This window comes from Balaenoptera physalus, assembly GCF_965194825.1.
Source record: "Balaenoptera physalus genome assembly, chromosome: 6".
NCBI lineage: Eukaryota > Metazoa > Chordata > Mammalia > Artiodactyla > Balaenopteridae > Balaenoptera > Balaenoptera physalus.
The window spans coordinates 117,851,498-117,877,117 of NC_138885.1; the positions used below are offsets into that span (position 1 = coordinate 117,851,498).

Consider the following 25,620-nt stretch of genomic DNA (forward strand, 5'->3'; position numbering starts at 1 on the left):
GTTTAAGTAAATAAATATAAAGTTAGAGTAAATCTTACCACTTTTCACAGCAATCACTTTAGAGAGTTGATTAGATAAAAATGATAAATACCCAAACAAACATGCAAGTGGCTTATTTTACAATACATTTGGTTTCTTGGTTTTCAAGTGTTAATATTTTATCCATTGGATAAATCAACAAATGCTCCATGTTCTCCTGTATGGAGAGCAGAGTATGAGCAGAAATGAGGTTTCTCATTTGTTGAACTTTAAACCTAACTGAACCTACTTCCAAAATTAATTTCCTGTTCATACGGCCAGAAGTCTATAGAAATGTAAATCAGATAATGTTTTGATAATCAGCTAATCAGGACTTAATTTACTACAGGAATAAATGCACTTCACTATCCCTTTTATATTTTCTCCACTAATACATTTTAATTGTGTGGAAATACAGTACTTCATAGGATTAACATGTCTATTAATAGAGCTTTAATCACTGAAGAAAAGCATTATGCCTACAGAATATGCATCTTCTGTGTTTTTTGCTGTTTGTAAATGGCTAGGTGGCTGAAGAGCCTACCACTTACAGGCGCAGCAAACTGTCTGAACAGCAGCTGCTCAGTTTAACTTACTCTTTTGAAGGGAAATATATATTTAACAAGACACAGAGATGTTAGAAAGTGTTAAGGAAAAGCTGATAGACAGCAATTTTTCAATTCAGACTCAAAATGAGACCATTACAAATAGTAGTCAACAGCAGAGGGATGAAACAAATGTGTATTAAACACTTTGTTGTAATGCTTTCCAACTCCCAAAGATCATAAACAAAAGCAGCCTATTATAAACATAACTCCTGGTGATTCTCCGTTCTACACAGAAAAGCGTTGTTTAGAATTAGTTTCTTCATAGCTGGACAGTGCCGCCAATGCTCCTGGGCTCAATGTCTATGAACACCCACACGTTTCCCTGCATGTTCTCGGATGTTGTACCTGGAACCAGAGCCCCAGTCAGCTCAGCTGCAGATTCTGAGAAAATTTCAGCTGCCATCATGGCAGGGATGGTGTTCACGATTACAAATTTTCCTTCCTTCAAGGGACCAGTTCAAAGACTGATGATAGTGTTGGTCAACGTCACTTTAGTTTCTGCAACTTCCAAAAGTACTTCTATTCATTTCAAATTCATTATCTGCTGTTCCACTGTTTGCTAAGATTGCTACCAGCAATATCACCACGACCACCTGGTTTACATGATCACCAAAGTGGGCATTTTCACCAAAAGCCACTTTGACAGCTACTGACAGTCACTGGTCCCTTCTCTTAGTCACAGCTTTCCTCGCTTCAGCTGTAAATATGCACTTTGGTAATTGTGAATTATCTAGGGTAAGGGGCAAAGGTAACAAAAACAAACTCTTGCCCCTGCCTGCCATCTTGATCGGCCTCTGCTGTCCAATATAATCAAGAGGTGTCCTTTCACATTTTCCTGAATGCCACCCACAAAGACAGGTTCACTGTCAAGCGGGCACTTCGAGAGTCTGCTGGAATTACCTCTCTGGCTCATCCTGCTTCCCACCCTTGGGGCCCTTCACCAGAGCCAGATTGGAAGCCTGGCGTTTCATGCCAATGTGAGCGTGCCATCTGTGAGGAGAACCTGCCTAGTTAACTCAAGGCCCCACAAAGTGCCGCTGTGTTTGCTGAGTGCCCTGGGTGAGGCCCCAGGGATGCTTCCCGGACGACCTGAGAGGTAGGTGTTTCCTAGCTCAGCAGACTTTAGGGGAGGAGACAGGAACACAGGGATCTGAAACCTTTATATGTGGCTACCTGTACATCATAGTTTCTGTAACAACAGAACCTCAGATAAAAAGGAGAAAAAGACCAGCAAAAGCAAATACACAATGTGTGACTCAGGTTGAAATTATAACCTGTCAGTAGTCTAGAGGCCCTAAGACCTTAACAGTGGCCACTTGCTTCAAAGACCAGGCATGTGCCCCTTAAAAATGGACTGGACCTGGTAGACAGCTTTAAGAAAGCTGTCAAGTTACTTACTGTACCATGTTGCTCTGGTAGTGAGCTTGTAAAATGTTTGGCAAAAACCACCAGAAAAATAATTTCAATTTCTCAAGCAGAATATTACAACAATAACACATCAAGACCTACCAATGAATGAGGGGAAATACAAATTGTTATACTACAGCTAGATAGAAAGAAGGCTGTAATTTTATGTCTATTTCAGCTCTCTGCACAAGGTAACCTTTCTTAAAATGTAACATTTCTTAAAAATGTAAACTTTATGAGAGCAAATGAGGTATTGGAAAATGGTTAGAAAGTTCACGGTAACCTTACAAACTCACATGTCCTCAACTGTAACGTCCTTGAGGATCTGGCAGTCGTCCACATTCCATACAGCCCGATCGTCCCAAAACTCGGAGGCAAGAAGAATGGCTCCCAAAACAATTCTTTTCCAGTTAGTGGGGCAAATGTCGATCTCAGCATAAGTTAAAAGCCTTTCTAAGTAAACCTGCAAAAGTAGAGCACTGATCTTTGATTTTCGTTCAGTTTAAGTGCTGTGATAAGAATTGTTAGGAATGACAGATTTCATCTCTTTTTGACACCCCTTTTATTCCTAGGTTCTACAAAGACTTTGCTCAGCCAAGCCAAGGCCAGAGGCCAGGTCACAGTTGTAAGTCAGATATTTCTGTGAGTCTGATATTTCTACTCTGCCCGTGTGAATTTCCAACCCAATTTTGGTCACAGGAATGAAAGGACATCTCAGCAAAGGGCATTCTAAAGACACGCATTGTATTATTACCTTCCCACTTGTCAAGGGCAGCACATACAGCCCAGTGTCGACTTCAACTGTTCAGTAAATGCTTGAGTGCCTATCACGTGCAATGTTAACTACAAGACTGGTGGTGGTTGCATGGCGATTTTACATAACGCTTGAGTGTGTAAAATTCTGGTAAGACTGAGCACATCTTTACCTTCTCTTCAGAGTCAGTCACCAGTCCTTTTGTGGCATGAACTTGAAGATAAAAACTGGTGGTCAAGAGAGCCTCCCAGTGGCTGCTGCGTGGCACAGCAGGACAGGCAGTACAAAGGGGCTTTACAACTGTCAAGTATTCCCATATTTTAGTGCCTTTTGAAGGAACACACATGCATACAAAGGGTAGTCCTTTTCATAGCCCCAATTTTTCACATCTCCATTATCATTTCATTATTCATTTCTGTCTTACATAATCTGCAGCTTAGTCAATTCTTTTGGTTTTAAGGTGGGAAGACCTGCCTGTGTCTGTATCCCTGGGGCTCCTCTAAACCTGCCGGTTTGTGAGATGATTTCACGGTTTCTTTTACATGTATCAAATGTCTACCCTACAAAGAACTGGATGGAGTTAACAGCTGAGCAAAGATTAGAGAGGTAAGCTGTGATTTGTTGTTACCTCTGTAGAAGAGTGTATATGCCATTTGACAAAAAGAAAAATGTCCAGTTTGAAAGAGTCTGTTTACTCTCTGAAGGGTTATCAGATTGACAGCTCAGATTCGCCCATGCCCTCCAAACTCTACTGTGTTTTCAAACACGGGTATTGAGATTATATGTTCTTAGTGAAATTCGGCTCCCATTCCCCAAAGAACTCAGCACTCTCTAGTACCCTAAGAACGACTCTCCCCGCAAGGTTCAACTCTCTACTTTATGGGACTCATCAGAGGCACTGAAACGACACTGGCAATCTCTCAACTTCCTCTCACCTTTGTACTGGCAAACTTGGTACACGTGCTGATATTCATTTATCCCACTTGCCCTCCTGTCTCGGAGGAAGCGAGATTTCTTTCTTTTCACTGAAGCTAACTCTCCTATGAATGAAGTTGATCCCACCTCACTTCTGCAGAGCACTGTGCCCACAGTTAGTCTCCTTTTGAACAACTTCTCCCTCTCTGTCAGAGGCTTCCTCCAGTGTGAATGCTTCCATGTCCCCAGCCTGTCCCCCACTGCCCCTAGACGGCGTCCTCAGGCCTGAGGCCAGCTCCTCATCTCCCATCCTCTCCTTAACCCACTTCAGTCAGCCTCCTGCTGCTACCACTCTACAGAGACTACTCTTGCCGTGGTCACCGGTGCCTTCACACAAACAACCCAGAGCTCTTCGTCCCAGAGCTCCACTCCCCAGGCCTTCCCTCATAAATGAAAGAGCACTGCCACACGCCCAGTCGCTGAGACCAAAAACCTGCACTTGAGTGTATCCTGCTCCAATCTGTTAGGACTTCTTGTTATCTCTACCTTCACTGGTACCCTGACCGCTTTTCTGTCTGTCACTTCTGACTTGTATCGCTGCCACTGCCTAACTTCTCTGCCTCCCAACAGACTACAGTCTGTTCTCCCCAAAGCAGCCAGGAGAGCCTCTTAAATTAAGAGTACTTTATGCGCCTGCTCCAGATCTGCCAGAGGCTTCCCATCAAACAAATACCTTCTTCCCGTGGCCTGCAAGTTACGAGGCCCTGTGCGGTACGGCCTTGTCCTTCCGTGACCTCATCACCTATGCTCTTTCCCTCATTCCCCGCTCGGATCACAATGGCCACCTTGCTTTTCCTTGAACACACAGAACAAGTTCCTGTCTCAGAGCCTTGCACTTGTCCCCTCTGCCCGTAATGCCAGCGTACCTGATCTTCCTCAGTTCAGCCAGGTCCTGGGTTCAAACATTACCTCTTTAAAGAGGCTCTTCCTGAGCTTTCTAGTAAGCCCCTCTAATCACTTTATCCCTTTACCTTGCTTTCTCTTCATGGTTTTTACCACCACTTGAAATAGTCATCTTTTAAAAAACACTCATTAAAAAAAAACACTTATACTTTGCTATACACCTGAAACTAACACAACACTGTAAATCAACTGTACTCCGATAAAAAAAAAAAAAAAAAAAAAATTTACGTCTTCCACACTTGCTCCATAAAGGCGAGAACTTTATTTATCCAACTTGTTCTCTCCTCCACCCCCCACATGTAGAAAAGTGACACAGAGTAGGTATTCAGTGACATGGTATTTATGACATGAGCAACTTCTTGGTAGCATTTAGCGTTTGGACCATACTCTCCTTCTTGAACCTCTCCTGGTGTCTCTTAGGGTTCTCTGCTGGGTTTCCTACCACTGTAGCCACTCCTCTGGGGATCTGTCCCTTAAGTGCTGACAGTCTCTAGTAGGATCTATCTTCTACCCACTTTTTATTTTACATACTTTCTCTGCATTTGAACAGCTACACTTAATTCCCTCCCTCTAGCTCAGATTCATGCTCCAATCCCATATATTCAAATGATTACTAGACACTGCCATTCTGCTGTCTCGCAGGTACATCAAGCTTAACTTGGCTACAAAGAAATGCCCCTCTTCCAACCCAAATACTCTCCTTCCTGCATTTCCTAGCTCTCCATATGCAAGCACCATTCCTGCCTCTCTCAAGCATGTGCTAAGCACTCCAAGTGGCCTGTAGCGCCAAGAAAAGGCCTGTGTCTGATCCAGTACCCACTGAGGGGTCTCTTTTCAAAAGGACAAGCCTCCTGTCCTAAATTCTGCCTTGATAGGAGCAGGCAGTGAGTGGCCTAAGTATTCCTTCCCTGCAGACCACGCAGCTGACTTTCCCCCCTACAGGTTTGCTATAGGGAGGAGTAAAACAATCCCAACTACCTCTCACTTGAATATGATTTATTATTCAAATGATAAAATCTTACCATAGGAATTAGGAATGGATGACAAAAAGGTCCTTACACAGCTGTAGCTTAGCAGGCTAACTAGAGTAAAGCCTTCTGAAGTCCTACTGGCACCCTAGTCCTGGGCAACTTCACATGCAGGCAGTAAGAGGACAGCAGGGATGGTTAACACCATTATCCATTATCCAAGGAACAGAGAACTGAGGGCAGTAGTTCTCAGTCAGGACACACATCAGAACTGCCTAGGCAGTGCAGTCTGGGACTCAGCTTCAAACTGCCCGGAACCTGTTTCTGCCTGTGGACCAGAGCGCTCAGTGATTGCCCCGCCCCACCACCACCACACGCGTCGTCTGTGTGTGCGTGTGTGCACTGTGCGTGCGTGTGTCCCCTCAGGTGTGGAAGGAGAAACCAGAAATCTCTCCTGCTGCCTTTAATAGCAATTGTTTTGTGATGAGAAAAGCAATGGCAACGTTTTAAATCATAATGATGATTAAAGCTCAAATGTGTATACTTTACTTTCTTTTGATAGGTTTCTCTTAATAAAGTTCTAATGATCGTTTCAGGAACCTACTTTCATTTGGGAAAAACAGGACCATACCATGTGTACAAGACAGAAATTTCTACAGATGCTTTATGAAAGAAAAAATATCTTACCAAAGTTACTACTGCACCTTCAGCAGTTAGCTGTGCGGCACTAGAAAGAGTATGAACAAATCCGTAAATGAATTTGTGTTCAGGATCATGCTCGAAGTATTCCTCTGGAATCTTTTCTCGCTGAAGGGAGAAAAAATGCAATTTAAGTATCCACGGAAGAAAAATACTTAAAAGTACCCTTAAGATAGCAGTCTTCACACTTGGGCCCACGTGCCCCTTAAAATAATTCTGATTGGGTGACATGTCTTGTAGTCTTTTAAATCTAAACAATGGGATCCTAAAATACCACAGTGATCCAGTACTCACCACCATTCATTAAAGAAAAATACAGGCACAACCGCAGAAAATTTATGTATTTCCACGTTCCTCCCCACAGAATTCTAACCAAATGTAAACTATTGGGTTGGCCAAAAAGTTCATTTGGTTTTAAGTAAAAATAAAAGACACAGTTTTCATTTTCACCAAGCATTTTATTGAACAATATATTCACTAACCAAACAAACTTTTTGGCCAACCCAATACTTTTAGGCTCAAAAGTCTTGCTGATCACCATATGTCATACTTTTCTGTAGTCAACTTTGAAAACACATTTCCAGTGTCCTGTAACCATAAGGCTCTAAGAATGTGCTGTCCTGTACAGCAGTCGCCAGCCACGTGTGGCCACAGAGCACCCGGAGAAGTGAATTTTAAAACTTTGTCATTTTAATTCGTTTAAAATGTAAACAGTTTTCTAATTTTCTTCTTAGAGGCCTTATCATATTAGGTTTATTTACAAATATTTATATTGTTTGATGCTATGGAACATCATCCTTTAAAAAGATACATTTTCTGTTACTTGGGTATGTTTACTTACCTGCTCACTATTCACACAAAGTGCAACTCGGTTCATATCCATCAACCCCTTATACAACACGTCTTCGGGAAAATGACTAGACACAACATGGCGTGGGGAAGAAGACTTAAAGGAAGATGAATTTGACTTCGAGCTGGAGGAAGTAATTTTCTTCTAGTAATTAATTTCAAAGCAAATCAGCATGAAATAAACACAACTGTATAAGAGAAAAATACCACTTCAATAAAACTGACACTTACTGTGAGTGGATGTAATCTCTCATCAAAAATATCCAAGGATCTATCTGCAACTCTATAAAATAAGAATGTGCATTTAAAAAATTAATTCAGGACTTACTATCTTAGTAAAATATCGGCTAGGAGTAGAGAGAGGGGTAGAGGAAGCTTAACCTTCAACGAAGCAAACAGTTTTATAAATTCTTCTCCTGGATTCCACCCTTAGAAAGGTTTCCTGACCTATTTTTACTCAGCACATCAAGTTCTGTGAAACCTTTTCTACAACAACCAGCCAGAGTTGCCTCTATAAGCACTGACCCTCCCTAACAGGCAATGCTAGTAAACCAATATATTTTCACCCCTCTAACCTCACACTGGAATATGCAAGAACATTTTATGAAGCAGTGGTGGTGGGCAATAAATTCTTCTCACTTCAATCAATGTGAATATGAGATTCATGGTTTTTTCCCGTTTTTTTCTCTTTAGTTCTTTATATCCTTATTGTGTATTTCTTCTTGTCTCTTTTAAATAGTTTGAGTTAAAAATGTAATTGTCTTTTTATTTTAAAAGAAACCAGGCTTTTTAATTTAAAATTTCACCACACTAATACACTGCGCTCATTTGAACAGCGGTTCTCTAAATGTGGTCTGCAGGCCTCTGGGATTCTCCCCTATCCCCTCCTTCAGGAGGCCCAAGAGGTCAAAACTGCTTTTATAAGAATACTAAGACACTACCTGCCCTTCACATTGTGTGACATTTGCTATGGATGTATAAAAGCAAAAGTGGGTAAAACTGCTGGTTTCTGAGCATGAATCAAGGCAGTGGTACCAAACTGAATTAGAAGTCATTCAATTATTCACTGCCACTTGCAGTTAAAAAATCTGCTTGAAGAACATCCTTGATAAAAGAGTAAAAATTAATAGTGTTCTTAAACCTTGGTCCTTCTTTTTAATATTCTGAATAAGTGGAAAGTATGCATTAAGCACTTTTACATACTGAAATATGGCTGTGTTAAGGAAAAGCACTTGTGACTTGGCGGTAAGTCATTTTTTTCATAGAACACCATCTTTATTTGAAACACTTTTTTCATCGAACACCATCGTTATTTGAATGTACAACTGACACAGTCATTCTTTCAAAAATGAACAAAGTGAGCCTGTCACTTCAAGGAAAATAACTCTAAAGTTATTTGTTGCCAATGATAAAATTCAAGCCATCAAGCTAAAAATATCAGGAGTTTTGGAAAACTTCTACCTTCGATTGTGAACTTGACAACTTCTCAACACTTAAAAGACTTTTCTGGTAAGACTGGTGGTGATACTAACAAAAGTGAGTTTTTGACACTGTCTAAAGAAATGTGAACCAATACTTTCCAAATGACCAATGTATAATATTATAAAGTCAGGTACAGGTAAAAAGATCTACTCAGTATGCATGACAGATCAATGGGTATTAATTTAACATAGTATTTATTACAAGTTCATTGATATGATTTAGAATTCCATTTTAACTAATTTAAGAAACTAGCACATGCAGACTTTTGGTACAGTATCAAAGAATATACCAAATTATCTGAAGGCTTTAAAAATACACCTTTTTCCAACTATATATCTGCAAGCGGCTGGATCTTCTTCATATTGTTTCTTCAAAACAAATGACTGAAGACAGAATAGATATGAGAATCAGCTGTCTTCTATTGAGGAGATACTTTTCTCTCAATATTTTTTGTTGTGGAAAATAGTTATTTTTCATTAAAAAAAATGATTTATGTTGAACACTGGGGTTCCCAATCAGGGGTGATTTCGTCCCCCAGGGGACTTCTGGCCATGGCTGGAGACAGTTTTGGTTGTCGTAATGTGGAGGGAAGAAGGTGCTACTGGCATCTAGTGAGTAGAGGCCAAGGGTGCTGCTATATATCCTATAACACACAGGACGACACCCCACAACAAAGCATTATCTAGCTCAAAATTTCAGTAGTGCTAAGGCACACCCTGTTTTAATATACAATGAATTTAATTTTTTAAATTCTCAATTTCAATTTCTAATACAGTAAATTATCAATATAACCCATATAAACAAATACTCTTTGGGATGCTCAGTAACCTAAGAATTAAGGGTCCTAAGAGAAAAATAAATGATTCACTTCTATATTGTAATAAAAGCACTCTAATAATAAAAGCTTATGCCAGTAACATCTATAGTTATTACCTAACACTAAACTTGATACCTTGTAAATTAATTAGCTGGAATAACAAGATAGGTTTCAAAAGAGCTCACCTGTTCTTGATGTGGTAATATATTGCTAAGGTCATACTGTGGAGGAAAAAAAATACATTGTCATCACTGATTTTTATCATATCAGGCCTGAAGACATTTTTAAAAAGGGGTTAGCAAGGAGGGAAGACCTTCCAGAGGCCCAGTGGCCCCGAAATCCTCGAATTCAGAACAGTACCACATGGGTGCTTTCCCCCTTGTTTTAGGTTCTTCAGCTTTTAGCAAAATTAGGAGACCCAAAATGCTAGATATGCTGTTAGAAGGCATGTTTTGGTTGATTATTATAATATATAAATTATTACATATGTCCCCTGTCATTTGTCCTTCTACCCACAAAACCTTCTGTCCTGTACAAGTTATATCTATCTATACACATGCTTAAATTTAAGCCATATAGTAGTTTGTGTGTGGGTGTGTGTGTGTGTGGGTGTGGTTTTTTTGTTAGCCCCTGCATTTCAGTTGATTTAGTTCGCTATCCACCTACCCATCCGTTTTCCATTATTTCCCTAAAAGTAAATAATAAAAGTGCTCTATACCAAAATGATTTCAAATCACTTTTACATAATTATTAGAAAATTTAATAGCAAAATTTTATAGCCACAAAACTGATGATAGGTCTAGCTATCCTGAAATAAGCAGTGCTAATAAGACAGCATAATACTACACAGTATCCTATTAATGACAGGTATTTCCAAATTATTTTAAATAAAGTATTAACGAACAGATAGATACAAGTCCTTAGGTAGTCTTTTTTAAGTTACTATATTCCTAAGTTATTCACAGATGTTGTATATTAGGCAACAAAGGGGTTCTCTGGTTAAGTTATATGCTCCCCTTTGTTCTCAGTGTCTAAAATGAAACTCAAAATAATTGAGGGAAGGCAAATCTGAATTTTAGAATAGGTCTATAGAATCTTAGCACTTGTATAAAGGCCTGTAACACCGTTAGCATCAAAGATGGATACTTCTATAGTGCTTCAAAGTTTCATCTTCAAATTGATTTTAAAATCACAGCATTAGAAGTTTTATGATGGAAAGGACCACTGAACCGTAGATGACATTTAATTAAACCACCCATTTTACAGATAAGGGAACCAAGGCTTAAAACTGACTTACCTAAGGTCCCACTAATTATCAGAAGCAGTTCTCTTTCTCCTGCCCTCTAACCAAATAGTGGCTCCCAAGCTCAGCTGCACACTGGGATCATCTGAGAAGCTTTAAAAACTGCCTGGCTTCTGCTTCAAGATGTTCTGATTTAACCGGCACTGGGTATGACTTGGGCATCAGGACTGTTTTTAAAGAGCCCCAGATGACTGCAGCGTGCAGCAAAGTTTAGGGATGAATGAGTTAGGGTTAAGATCGGAGAATCACTCGGGATGCTTTTGTCCATATAATCATGCTTCACATCATTCCCCATCTTGTCAACAGGTGTGTGTGCGTGGGTGAGAGAGAGACAGACAGACAGACAGACACACAGACACTGTGTCTTGGAGGCGGGGGCAGGCGGGTGGACTTTGTGCATCCAGAAACATATATCTTGAAAAGTTGCATAAGTGATTCTAATAAGGCTCATCTACCCCACTGAGAACAGCTACCCCACTGAAAACTAACCCCATGATAAACATTTTCAAAATCATTCCTAAAAGCCAATTGGCCCTATTAATTTTCTCAGTAAACCTTTATTTCACCAATAATGAATGTGATGAATGATCATTTCTAAAACTTCATGAGAGCAAATTAAAATTTACTGTACTTTCAAAAATTAGACTAGGTCGGGAAAAAAAAGGATGAAACCTTCTTGTCTGAGCAAGGTAAATCTTTTTTTTTTTTTTTAATTTTATTTAATTTTACTTAATTTGGGATGCATGGGGTCTTTGTTACTGCGCGCGGGCTTTCTCTAGTTGCCAAGAGCGGGGGCTGCTCTTTGTCGTGGTGCGCGGCCTTCTCACTGTGGTGGCTTCTCTTGTTGCACGGCACGGGCTCTAGGTGCGTGGGCTTCAGTAGTTGCACACGGGCTCAGTAGTTGTGGCTCGCGGGCTCTACGGCACAGGCTCAGTAGTTGTGGCGCACGGGTTTAATTGCTCTGCGGCATGTGGGATCTTCCCAGACCAGGGCTCGAACCTGTGTCACCTGCGTTGGCAGGCAGATTCTTAAACCACTACACCACCAGGGAAGTCCCTGAGCAAGGTTTACTTTCAAAGTACTTTTGAATTATATACTGGACATCAGACTCTTTTGAATTCAAAAGAAGCTGCGACTCTAGCCAAAGTAGAGTGGTTTTTGTACCCACAGATTCAGTGTCTTGGCTGAAGAAAAACATTGAGTGATTATGTGATAAGTGCCCAAACTCAGGACTTTAGAGATGGGGCTCAGTTTTTGCTGAAACATGACTTGACTGCAACTATTATTGTAAGCAAGAGAGGAAAGTTACATTATTATGACTGTGAACTTGCTGTCTTTAATTAAAGTAGAAGTTACTGATAATTTAAATAGCTAAAAAAAAAGCTGGCACATTAAAAACCAATTAAAAATACAATTAGCTTATAAAATTAAGACAACAAATAAAATTAAGGATAAGGACATTAATATTTTCAAATAGCATTTCCCAAACTGTGTTCTGGAAAATCAACATTCATATCCTAAGGAGATGTTAATGTTTCGTGGACAACCGCGAGGGAGGAGGCAAGAAGCTCTGCATCCCGTTTGGTTTTTTTCTCTTAAATAAGCTTGAAAGGTTCATCATTAGGGTGTTTTGAAAGTGCATCTCCAATTGTGGACTATGAGGTGCTCCCAGAAATTAAAGAATAGTTTCCATCATCATGACACTGTTCGTGTCTCCTTAAGTATAAGCCTGACCACAGCCATGTTTCCGAAACCTCACCTCTTTTATTGTTCTCTGCTGTGAGTGATACAGTGTGTTGGAGATATATATATATAAACAAAACTTAAATGTGTCTATTAAGTTAAAACCTCAGTTGAACAAATTTCATCTACAAAGAAATTAAGCTTGAGTGTGTATTTCTTAAGACTGGTTTGATATATTCTCCCCCTCTTTGGGGGACAGGAAGGAGAAGTAAAATTTCATACAGAAAGAGTGCAGGAAAAAAAAAAAAGCACAGTGGGATAAATCTGACAAACTCCAATTAAATTTAAATGCAGATTCGCTTTGGTGCCAGCAGGGGACAAGCTGTTCCTTCTTCTAAGAGCAGCTTCCAAAGTAGTGCACGTTGTTTGAGGACTACAACTCATACAGTAATAATTGTCTCTAGAAACAGCCAATCAAAAGCACCTCTCTTTCTCACTGTGTTCAACAATGGCTTAGCAACAGAAACGCGTCAAATAAAGATTTATACTTTTTCTGGGATTTCTTATTTGCTAACTGGCTTTCCCTTCTATCATGCGCTCTAAGATTAAAATGGAAACTGAAAATTCATATTTAGGTCCTTGAAATCAATCTATAGTTGACACCAGTTTTTTAACCTGATCACTGAAAAGGACAATTCAAATGAATGAACTTATGTATGGCTAGGATGCTTTTAGCGATAAGGGGGTCTGTCACTCAGCCCTTGGCAACCTACTTGTACTCACCATTTTACTGTGGTTCTAAGATTAGGCTGGCTGACCGTGCTGTCATCTAGAAATATTGTTGAGCATGAGCTATACTTTTTAGTAAGCTGCCCTGGAGATACCTGAAGGGGAAGGGAAATAGAAGAAAATGTCACAGTAAGTTAAACCTATCAAGTGTGTGTTTTTCCTCGGTTAAAATGTCAAACGATAAAGCATTAAGATTTTTCTTACACTCCATGAACTGCCTGAGTGTGATATCATGTGCAGCTCTATGGGAAACCTCTATACTCTGACTTCCACAGACGAGCTTTGAGAAATGGGTTCTAAAATGCTGCCTTGATATAGTACCTATAATCAAACCTGGCAAGCACCTATTATAAATTACCTTTATAATAATGTAAAAAGTTTAGAATAAGATTTCAGGGTTTTTTCCTTAAGCAATGAAATGCAGCTGAGATTTCCTATTTCTATTCATTTACTACAATAAAACGTAATGCTTTATATAATACCGATGTAGGAGCATTTCACTGCAGTAAATGAACACCAATAATAAATGTTCAGGAGACAGTGTGACGAAACAAACGTTTTCCAATCAGAGGCTGGGCATGCCAGGGCTGCTCTATCACTAAAAAGCTGGGGGCCATAAGTCTCTCTGGGCCTCAATTTCCTTATCTGGAGGACAAAAAGGTACTGCTTAAAGATTCTCTCGCATCCAAAAAAAACGGATAAAACAACTCTGAGAATTTAACTTCTCACTTCATGTTTAAGTAAGACTGCCAGTACATTACTCAAGTGAGAACCTCAGAGAATACTTGCCATTCATTTCAAAATTGTACTAATTCTGTTCTACGTGTTATTTGACACTCCTGCCTCACCCATGCTGCTCTCTGCCTGCAATGCCTTTTTCTTCCTCCTGTCCCAGCAAGCTTGACCCCATCTGCCTCTAGGATCCCTTTGCCAGCAGGCACACCACAAAACTTCTCACTTTCTGCACACTCACACATCTAATTTACCAACTGTTCCATGGTCTCAGCTGCTTGCATAGTACCACCCTCTTAAGTAAACAAGCTTCTCCAGGTTAGGAAGATTCTTCTCCTACCTCCAGCTACTGAGCACAGAATCTGGGACAAATTAGGATTCGACAAGTGTTTGAGAAATTATTTAAGATCAGTTACAACTGGAGGTAAATCTTACTAAAGGTACAAATTCGTGAGAATTTATCTACAGTGGTGTTGGATAGGTGACAAAGAACTTTTTGAGACCCTCTAGAGAATGAACTATCTTTAAAACACTTTAGAAGTATCCATTTATTTGTGAAGAGCCCATGAACACGGCAATAGTCAAATACTAAAATGGCCTAAACTATGTTAGGACAACTCTGTTCCTTAAAGTAAGGCCAATAACCAAATCCCAATCACTGAAAGCCACTGGAAGGAAGAGTAGCATTCTTTAATACCACAGAATACGAACAATTTTAAAGCTGGGTTTTGGTTTTGGTTTTTGTTTGTTTACTAATTCAGATGAGCCTTCCTTCCTCCTATTAATATAAAATAGTTTTCACCATGCTGTCACACTCTCCCATCAATGTCCTCCACAAATACATGAAAGGTGAGGCAGGGAGAAAATCTAGTTGATGCTTTTTAAAATACAGAGCATTTAAATAAAAATTGCCAGTATCCAATAATCAGAAATATCCAAATGGCATATATAAAACACCATTTTGCTTGTTTCAGATGCTTTATGCAAAGCCACTTATTCCTTATTAACAAAAAGTTCTAGATGTAACATATTTGAAACAGTATCACTATTTGGAAGACTAATTTCTCCTTCAAGCTAGAAATGTTTTAAACTAAAACTCTGATATGGTCCTTAAGCTATTTGGTTAATGTGTAATTTTAGAATCTCAAAAAACAGATACAGCATGAAAAATGAAAATTCACTCATTCAAATACTTTGATTCTAAACAAAGCAGGTTATCTTTTAAGGTCACTACTATTAGGGTATAATATGACATACACTACACGTAATAAAAGTCAATTCTGACCAAAAATCTATATATATGAGGGGAATAAAAATAGTAAGGAAATGTACCAAAATATAGACTAGTTGGTAGAGCTTTGGGTGCTATTTATCCTGTTTTCCTCTATTAAAAACTTTTTTTTCTATTATGAATGTATATTGATTTGTCTTTGGAAATATTACTGCTAAAACATTTAAAATTTTTAATTAGATGTGCTCTATAATCCTATGGGGGCTCATTTAAGTTGTATCAGCAACTTACAGTCTACTGGCTCGATCCTACAAAAGAAACACTTCCACAGGCCTACTCCTGAAACTATTCAAACTTTCCAGCATCTAGTGTTCACTAAAGGATGGCAGAATTGAAGCCTCTGAGCAAAGCCTAGATATGTTAGCTGCCAGCAGATTACTTTCCTCTCATCTTGCTTGAAAATTTAAGATAACTGTCCCTTATGATTAAAGCTTTACCATTGCTGGCTCACAACCTCAATAAACTGCACTGACACACATAAGGGTATAAAATGCAAATACAAAAAAAAAAAAAAAACAAGTAGCAAAAAACACTACTGACAGTTTAATGTTCATAGGTATTATTTCAATTGGTCACTGAAGAAGAGTATTTATCTTCATTCAGCACTAAGGACAAAATACATGGACTTTTACAATCTTTATAAGGGGAAAGGTTGCTTAGTAGACTGCAGGTTTAATGGTGAAGACTAGAAAATAATCATACCTAGGAGGCTAGTAAGTAACAACCCTCAAAGCTTATCATTAAAGGTCAAGTACCTGTTGAAATCCTGCCCCCACCCAATGACTCTTCCCATTGTGCCTACTGCCTCTGATTTTAACCCATTAAAAGAATAAAGCTGGAGAGAGCGAGAGTACGAAGTGCGGCAACCCGAGTCATGGCAGGACAGGCATTTACAAAGTTTCTTCCCCTCTTTGACCGAGTATTAGTTGAAAGAAGTGCACCCGAAGTTGTAACCAAAGGAGGCATTATGCTTCCAGAAAAATCGCAAGGAAAAGTATTGCAAGCAATGGTAGTAGCTGTTGGATCAGGCTCTAAAGGAAAGGGTGGAGAGATTCAACCAGTTAGTGTGAAAGTTGGAGATAAAGTTCTTCTCCCAGAATATGGAGGCACCAAAGTAGTTCTAGATGACAAGGATTATTTCTTATTTAGAGATGGTGACATTCTTGGAAAATATGTCGACTAAAATAAGTCACTATTGAAATGGCATCACGTGAAGCTGCCCGTTCCCCCAATGGCATCACGTGAAGCTGCCACTGAAGTTCTGAAATCTTTCATCCTGTAAATAATTTCCGTGTTTCTTTTATAATAAAGTAATGATATCCAAACTAATGATATTCATTGTCTCTGAAATTTCGTTTTCTCTGTATTGATTTAAACATTCCCAAATAAAAGTATATAAATGAAAAAAAAAAAAAAAAAGAGAGAGAATAAAGCTGAAGTTCACTTTTTTCTTCCCCCTTTTCACAAGTTTTGGATACGTTTATTAAGAATCAATGACTTTCACTGAAAAGTCTGTAATAATCCATCTATGTTGCACATTAATGGACAATATGGTAGGGTGAGTGGTTTGAATAGAATTCATACTCAAGGCCTTAGTAGAAAAGTATAATATTCTAATTATAGGTATAATCAAAAATATTGTCTGAATTAATATCGTTAATTATATTGCATTAAACTTCAAACTCAGAACCTATATTCAAAGAATAAATCTAAGTTTGAGTAGACTGACCACAAATCTATTTCCTCTCCCCCTTCTTTCAGATATCATCTCATTAGAATTAAAGGCATTTTTTAAAAAAGCTATACATAAGACAGGATAAACAGCAGATGATTTTTAATGTTTGAAAGGTGAAAAGACTAGATAAAGGAGTGGTAACTGACATGGCAGAACAGAGGAAGCACAACCTTGGTACCTACAGAGGCTGACTAGGACAGGAACAAGAAAACCAGTTTGTCTTACAGAACCCAAGGCAGGCTCAGAGTTCAGAGGCGTGGTCCCCAAATCCTTGCAGTGAGGCCCATCAGTTAACGAGTTGTCCAAGTGATGCTTCCAATTAGATCTTAACAGACAGCCAAGGACCATCACACGTTTGAGGGAAGCCCCCAACAAGTAAGAGATCAAAACAGGAAGAAGGAATGGGACTTCCCTGGTGGCGCAGTGGTTAAGAATCCGCCTGCCAATGCAGGGGACACGGGTTCGAGCCCTGGCCCAGAAAGATCCCACATACCACAGAGCAACTGAGCCCATGCGCCACAACTACTGAGCCTGCGCTCTAGAGCCCATGAGCCGCAACTACTGAAGCCCGCACGCCCTAGAGCCTGTGCTCCGCAACAAGAGAAGCCACTGCAATGAGAAGCCCACGCACCCAACAAAGAGTAGGCCCAGCTCACCGCAACCAGAGAAAGCCCACGTGCAGAAACCAAGACCCAATGCAGCCAAAAAATAAATAAATAAAATAAAATATAAGGACGCTTTAAAAAAAAACAAAACAAAACGGGAAGAAGGAATTGATGGGAGTGATAAAAACTCAGGAGCAAATGAAAACTTGAAATTGCATCAGTGAAAAAAAGAATGACAGGATATAAGAGAACTCTATAAATTGAAAATAAGGTAGACAAAACAATATATTCAATAGAAGGATTAGAGCACAGTCAAGGAAATCTCCAGGAAGCAGGACAAAAAGACAAAATGCAAAGCAGGAGGGGAAAAAAGTTAGCGATCTGGTAAGTCTAAGACTTCCAACATCTGAATAATAGGAACCTGGAAGAAAAAAACAGAATATCAAAGAAACACACCAAAAAGGTCTATACCAAACCAAATTATGAAATTTCAAAATCCCAGGGAGAGGGAAGGTACTAAAAGGTTCCCGAGAAGGAAGGGATGGGGGAAAATGACTAAAATCGGTCATGTACAATGTACCATACAATGTCAACAGGTTTAAGAGCAACAGTGTAAATGAGAAGATGAGAGGGAAATGTCTTTAGAACGGCAAAAATTAGTTTCAACTGAGAATTCTATACTTTATCAAATAGAAGGAGTTTCAGAGAGGCTAGATCTCTCTAAACTTTCTGCCCATGTGCCCTTTTCCCAGGAAAATGTGCTCCAGTAAAACAAGGAAGTATAACAAGACAAGAGGGAAACAGAATCTAGGACATAGGGGATCCAACATAAGAGAGCAGAGTTATGTGAGATCCCAGATGACTTCACACAGATATCCCAGGAAAAGAGGCATAGAGCAGGCCTAGGGGAACACTAGTCTATATGGGAGTAGGAAGACAAAAGATTGGGGCAAAGTGTCTCCAAGAAAAAAATGGAACAGATGTGGCTTAGTAGACGGAAAATAGTTTTCATAGGCATGTGACAAATGTTAAAACATTTGGGGAAAAAAATAGCTGTTAGAAAACAGGCAAGTGAATATAGTCAGGAAATTAATTCCACAGAAAAAATGAAGAATGTGAAAGCAGGGAGACCGGGCAGGGAGCTACTTACTGCATTTGGCTGTGTGAGATCACGTTGGCTAGGAAAAGGGGGATTGGGTTATCCTAGAGAAGTGCAGAAGTGCTCCAATTTCATTAATATTTAAGAAAAAGAATGAAGGGTGTACAAGGAGGAGGCACAGTCAGAGAACTATATGGCTCAGCAATGCACAATATTTGCAGAGTCGTAGTAATGTAAACATTGATTCTGATTTAATAAAAACTGATACATGTTGAGGGAACACAGGGAGGGAAATAACGTCATGGTGGAGCGAAGAAGCTCAGCTTTCACCTGCTATGACAAGAAGTCAATGGACAGTGCTAAAAATTAACTTACCTGTTATACTTTTATTACTTTGGTTAAAAAATAAGATCAAAAAAATAAGGCAAAAGAATTTAAGGCAGATCTTTATACTACAACCGTATTAGTGAAATTTAACGTAAATGTCAGAACCCTTAAAAAATGGGCACTACTAAGTCAAAGACTTTCCTGAATCCATTTGATAATTAGGAAAATAGAGATTTAGAAAATCTACAAAAAAGAGGTCCATGCTAACAGTATTGGATCCATCATATTTTTAGGAATCATGGCAGACATATTTTTAATTCAAACTATTAATTTCTTAACTTTTCAACTGTTTACTTACATGGTTGAAATGGTTGCTCCTCCTCTTTTCCCGCACTAAGAATAAAAAAAATTAACTGATGAATTCTGATACAAATGCCATAGAAAAATAAAAGTAGTCACTAATTATCTGATGGATTACCAATAACACAATGAGATAGAATTCCATTCTATTTTTTAAAATAATTTCCAACAAAATATATAATTTAAATCACCCAGCAAGATGAGTCCTATAAATAAAATCTAAAAACTTAGTTTCACTTTTTTGACCTAATAGATATTCTGTATTAGGCACAAATGAAAGACTCCCCATTTACAAAAGAAAAGGACAAAGCAAATCAGGCCAGGTGAGAAACTTAGCTAATAAAAAAATGTACCTGCTGCATAGCTGAACTACTAGCCAGGAGTATTTTCTCAGTCTTCATTTACACACAGCTTACTTTAATTACCACAATCTACAGATGACGACTCTAAGAACCAGTTTCTGGCCAGGCACTCGTCTCCGAACGCACCAGGATCTCTGGAAGCATCCTGAACCACTTAATGGTAACCTACTCAAATACCTTACTGAAAAAATACACAACTGGAAAGTAACCTATGTTAAACGTAAATTTTAAAATGAGTGTGCTGACCTAAATGAACATATCTACAGCACACAAAACGGTTTTGCTCCAACAAAGGCCAGAAGAATAAAAGCCTGAAGAGGGTCTTAGGCCACACTCTTGCTCACATTGCCTCCTTTAACTCCAGACAGGCATCACAGGCACGGATTCCTTAAGGCTGAAGAGAGAGACAGGCATGGGACAGCTTTTCTTTTACTGTCTCCAGAGCCCCTCTACATGTGAGCAGCTCATGGCTCTGGAAGAAACTGAGAAATAGAGCAATCCTAACCAGAAAGGAGTGGCTCAAGTACACACACTAGAAAAATGCAAGTTAGAAACCCCAGGAGCTTCCAGGTTGGTGAGCATGTAGTACCCTTGCAGAGGGCATCAAAGCTCTGTGCCCTGTCCCCATGCCTGGCCCTATGCATCTCTTCCATCTGGCTGTTCCTGAGTTATATCCTTTTATAAAAACCAGTGATCTAACGGAAAAAAACAAAAAGCAAAACAACAACAACAAAAAACCAAACCTCCGTTTTTTATTGTGCTGCATCACTTTAAATATTATGGAATGTTCACTTCTTGTATTCCTGCTCTCGTAATCAACTGAAAAACTTGGTCACGTATGGCTTTTTAGCAAATAAACTAGGATTTAACATAACATTCAGGAAGACAAGCAGGCAAGCAGGAGTGCAAAAAATTCTACGGTTCTGATTCTCATCTTAAAACAAGGAGGACACAGGAAATGTATATGAGTTTCACATGCTGAGGATAATCTTCTGGAAAACCCCATATGGCATGTTGCTCTTATTACCCTGGCACAGCACTACATTAGGATGAGAAAGTTTTGAATAGCTTAAAAGTTCTGAGTAGCATAAATCTGGATGTGAGATAGGCTCGTCTGGTTGAACACTGTGTAAAACAGGGCCAAAATCACAAGGCTCAATTCCCACATATAACAACTGATTTTTCTGATTTGACCAAATGAAAACCTAACTGTGACCTAAACCCTATCATTTGTCTTTAACATATGTGCTCTTCGGAGCAAGGGGAAAAGGACAAAGTAGCATGGAGAAATAGACCACATCTAAATCATGTGGCCAGTTGACTATGTTGATAAAGAGGTGGCAAAATGTATAAACAGATAGTCTAAGTGTTCTCCTCCCTAAAACACTGACAACTAAAGGAAACTGTATCATCAACATATTAAAATAAGACAAGTGAATACATAAAAAAGTGAAACATTTAAACCACTGTAAGAGTTTTTCTAAATACCTCCTATAATACACAAAACAAAAACAGTTTTCACTCTTTTTCTCAGGGAAAAAAAAGCATTGCCTTACCATCTGTTTGAGATTTGCTCGGAAAAATGGTGCTTGCCCTTGGGTGGTCAGAAGGGTTTGGTTCCAAAGCTAAGTCTGTATAGGAAGAAGAGAAAAAGGTGTGGTGATTTAGTTGAGTAGAAAAATACATGATTTTAAAGATAGCTACACATTGATTGAAACCACTTATTAATAGTCTTGAGAAGAGCTTTTAGTAATGACAAAAAGGCAATTTTAGTAAAGGCACAATATAAAAATTCTATTGGGAAACAGCAAAATTGTAGAAACTCTCCATACATGTGGAGTAAAACCATGGCTATGTCTTAGACTTCTTTAACTTGCACCTAAATAATCTATGCCATTTTTAGATGAATCATATATGTGACTCCCCTCCTATTTATCAATTAAAAATTCAGTCACCCTCTTTTAAAGCTGATATTACTAGCACATTCCAGGAACAGTCTCAAGAAGCAAGTTATGCTGTGGCCAACTACTGTCAGATACCAGCTCAATATATCAAATATGCCAAAACGAAGTGAGTTGCTTTTGGCAAATGTTCTTCAGACAATCAAATGGCTAATTCTAACTCCATTCAACAAATGAACTCATTTCATTGGCTGTGGTTTATCTGGGGGCTATTCATCATGGCAGATTTAAGAGGACTACATAAAAGTTCAATGTTCTAATCTAGAGGAACACTTCCATGAGAGTGATTTTTAACTTTGCCCTCTATTTCCAAAGCTAAACTCACTTCTTCATTCCACGCTGCATGATTAATTTGGGGCTTCAATAAGAGTACTTTCTGGAGCAGATCATAGGGCTACTAGAAAAAAATTTTGGCCATACCTACACGAAAAGGTGGGTCTGCCTGTAGCCCACCTTGCACCAAGGTGGGATAGCGTCTTCTATTTAGGCAGAAATACAAAACAAGCACAAGCTACCACACAGGATAGTAAGGTTGTTGTTTCAAACAAACAAACAAACATAAAAGCCCTATGACACTTCCTCAGCAAAGTCCATCGCAAACCATTTAACCAATCTTTTAAGAAACTGGACCAAGATTCAGATAAAGAGTAATGGTTAAGGCAATTATTTCCTAAACCACATAATAACTGATCTGTTTTTGAAAGATGGCTTTGATGGTCAAAGTGAAATACAAATATATCCCTGCCTCTTAGAGAATCCAAAGAATACACACATTGATATATTAAAAACTAATTAGTCTAGTAGTGAATTCTGTCTAACCCAGCATTTCACAAATGTATCTACCTAGAATCCCCTTTTCCCACCCAGAAAGAATGTGGCACGAACAGTAATTTTGGACTTCCCGTTTTAACAGGAATCTGAGCCATCCATTTTAATGTCATTGCCAGCACTAGTAATTTACAGAGCTAAACCAACTGCTTTGTTCTTCATGAAAATTCCTTCACTGAATTTGAAGTTTATCAAGCTGCTTTTGGAGAAAATATTCTATTCAACATTTTTACGTAAAAGACCCATATAATTATTTTAAAGTTTTTTTCTCCTACATATTTGAAAAACTAAGACAATGGGAAAATAAATTATTTCAGCTGTACACAAAATGGCAGGCAGAGACTTTCACAGCTGCCTCTAACCTATAGCTTCCGAAAGAATTCATGACTACTTACCTATACCAAAAAGAAAGTAAATAGACTACATTTGAATCTAAAAAATAAGCAGAAATGTTTGCAAAGTAGCTGTCTTATTTATCAGTGTCTATGGCATGGTAAAACTTAACAATTTTCAATGGAAGTCCAGGAAAATTAAGTGCCAGAATCAAAGAGAAGCAAGCTTTAACACACACACACACACACACACACACACACACACAGCCGCCAAACCAAGATGTGCTACTACAGATCTAAATACAAAAGTCAAGAAGGCTGGGATAAAAGAAATGACAACATGCAAAAAAAAAAAAAGTAAACTTAGCCCAAGTGACCAGAAAAAAGCTGGCACTCTCCCTACTCTATCCTAGGGGGTTCAAAGGTAGGCACAGGATCCAGGAACGGCCAATCAATCACAGCTGTCCTGGGGCTTGCCAAGAAAAGAGAAAGGCAGAACTGTACTCTAGGATCCTTAGCTAGTCTTGAGCTGCTGGACACTCCCCTTGCTATCATGAGGGGAAAGGCTTTTCAGGAGACATCAACAGAGGAGAGCAGAACTGAGGAGATCATTTAACTCCTGGGTCAAGTAGTGCTTAACTCTGTGATGTTCTTTTAACTTGCAACTGAAGGAGACCTGGTTAATCAGCAGTACTGATGATCACACTAAAGGTGGGGAAAGGTAAAAGTCACTTGCTCATTCCTTTATCAAATATCATGAACAAAAATCTGCATGAGACAAAACGATGCTCTGTTTAAAAGTTACACACAACCATTCACAATCATTAACACACAATGATTCACAACTGTTACTTTTAGTTGCTTTTCTTATACGTTAAAAAAAGCTCTAATTAGTGTACAATTTATGTCTTCTTGTTACTAACAAGCGCTCTCCACCCCACTGTTGCATATTTATTGTTTAATGAATACACACTGGCCCATCAAGTGTTATTCCTATACTGGACTTAGCCAATCCCCTATTGCTGGGGATTGGTGCTTACAAAGTTCTATTCTTAAAATATTATGAGGAAAATCTTTATGTACATAGTTTTTTAAAATAATGGTTTTATCTCCTTAGCAAAGATCTTCGGAAGTGGAATGACTAAGCCAAAAGGTTAGATCACTTTCACGGCTCCATGTACAATGCTAAATTGCTTCCTAAAGAAGGTGGGGGGCACATTAGGGTATAATGCTACCAATCATGACATTTTGATTTCCTACCCTTGCTTTGGATACTTGAAAAAAAAAAAAAAAATTCCTACTGATATGAATGAGGAACCTCACTGTAGATCTAATTTGTATTTCTTCTGATTACACAGTTTGACCATTTTCCCACAGTTATCAGTGTTATTTCCACTTTGGTGAGTTGGCCTATCATTTGAATGTACTGTAAACACCAGGGCCCTACTGCTGTCAGTTTGCATGAGGTTTTCAGAAAATATTAATCTTTTGTTTATAGCCTATATAACTAACAATTTTCTATATAACTTGCACTTTTTGCTAATGAAAAATACCACATCACTATCTTATAGAATGGACATGTGAGCCATTAGACAGTAAACTCATACATACACACAATATTTCTGCACTTCCCATGAACTATCTTCCCAAGAGCCTAAGGAGACTATGATAAAACCTACCACACTCTTCACTATCACAAAGGTAAGACTGCCAACTATTAAGCAAAGCTTTACCACCCACCATCCCTCTCATCCCTCTCCCCACCACATGCACACACAGTAATTTAGAGACTTCAGGGAATTACTGTGCATTCAGGAAATTACATGGATTCTTCCGAAAGTTATTTCTTTAGAAACCTCTAAGAATGTTTTACCCAGGAGAAATATTCTTGAGCTCATGATTAGGGGTTATGATTAAAACTGTATTTTAAGACCCATCATTTTTGTATTATCAATTTAAATTGCAACTTATTTGACAGCATGATAGGTCGATGTAGAAAAAGTATGATTAAAAAAAAATTAAACTCGGTCTTCATGTAAACATTCCTCAGAGGAAACCTGTAAAACACCACCGACACTGAGTACTGTTTTTCCTCCAATCTAAGATTCTACCAGTTGTTAAGATCCATCTCAATTGCAGTTGTTAAAAGTGTGAAAACATAGGCAACTTAGAACAAATGAAATGCATTACTGAAGGCTAAAAGTGTTAAAACTATGCTATCAAACTGTCGATAAATGATTTGTCCTTGTTAAAATATTAGAGGGAGAGGGAAGTGACCAAGAAAGCATCTGACAGAAGCAGCATATTTCAGAAAGCGATTAATATCGACATATTGATTTCAATATATTCCAAATAAACAGGAGATGTCAGCAGTTTCTGGGCCAACTGCTGAGCACCAGTTTACTTAACGGTAACCACTGCATTTACTGAACTGCCCTAGCATCCCTATACTGTGCAGTGTATTAGTTTTATGGCTCATAATACAAACATTACAATCTTTACAATTACCATGTAAACTGATGATTTCATCTCTTTGCGTCCACACTTTCCACCGCAGTCAGGGAGTTCCTGCCAGCCAGCCCTGAGCTGGGCTGCCTCACCAGCGGGTACACAGCAGGCTCCTGCACCTGCCAGGCTACTGCTCACCCAAGCCTTGATCCTGCTTTCCTAGCTTCTGACAATCCTGGCTTCCAAACTTCCCAGCTCTGGTTTCCAACTGCTTCTGTACCTGCC

General features: G+C 38.8%; 1 protein-coding gene across 2 annotated transcripts in view; it reads right to left on the reverse strand.

The window, feature by feature from the left end:
• Window positions 1-25,620, reverse strand: part of LOC309663062 (cyclin-Y-like protein 1) — a 34,342-nt gene that overhangs the window by 3,590 nt on the left and 5,132 nt on the right. Inside the window, exons 2-8 of one of the 2 annotated variants that reach the window (XM_082466372.1) lie at window positions 21,323-21,397; window positions 19,403-19,437; window positions 13,250-13,350; window positions 9,666-9,701; window positions 7,413-7,464; window positions 6,321-6,440; window positions 2,330-2,496 (exon numbers count right to left, since the gene is read on the reverse strand). In XM_082466372.1, the coding sequence (XP_082322498.1) occupies window positions 2,330-2,496; window positions 6,321-6,440; window positions 7,413-7,464; window positions 9,666-9,701; window positions 13,250-13,350; window positions 19,403-19,437; window positions 21,323-21,397 (586 nt within the window). The remainder of the gene's footprint in view (window positions 1-2,329; window positions 2,497-6,320; window positions 6,441-7,412; window positions 7,465-9,665; window positions 9,702-13,249; window positions 13,351-19,402; window positions 19,438-21,322; window positions 21,398-25,620) is intronic. The other variant, XM_082466373.1, reaches the window with a different exon arrangement.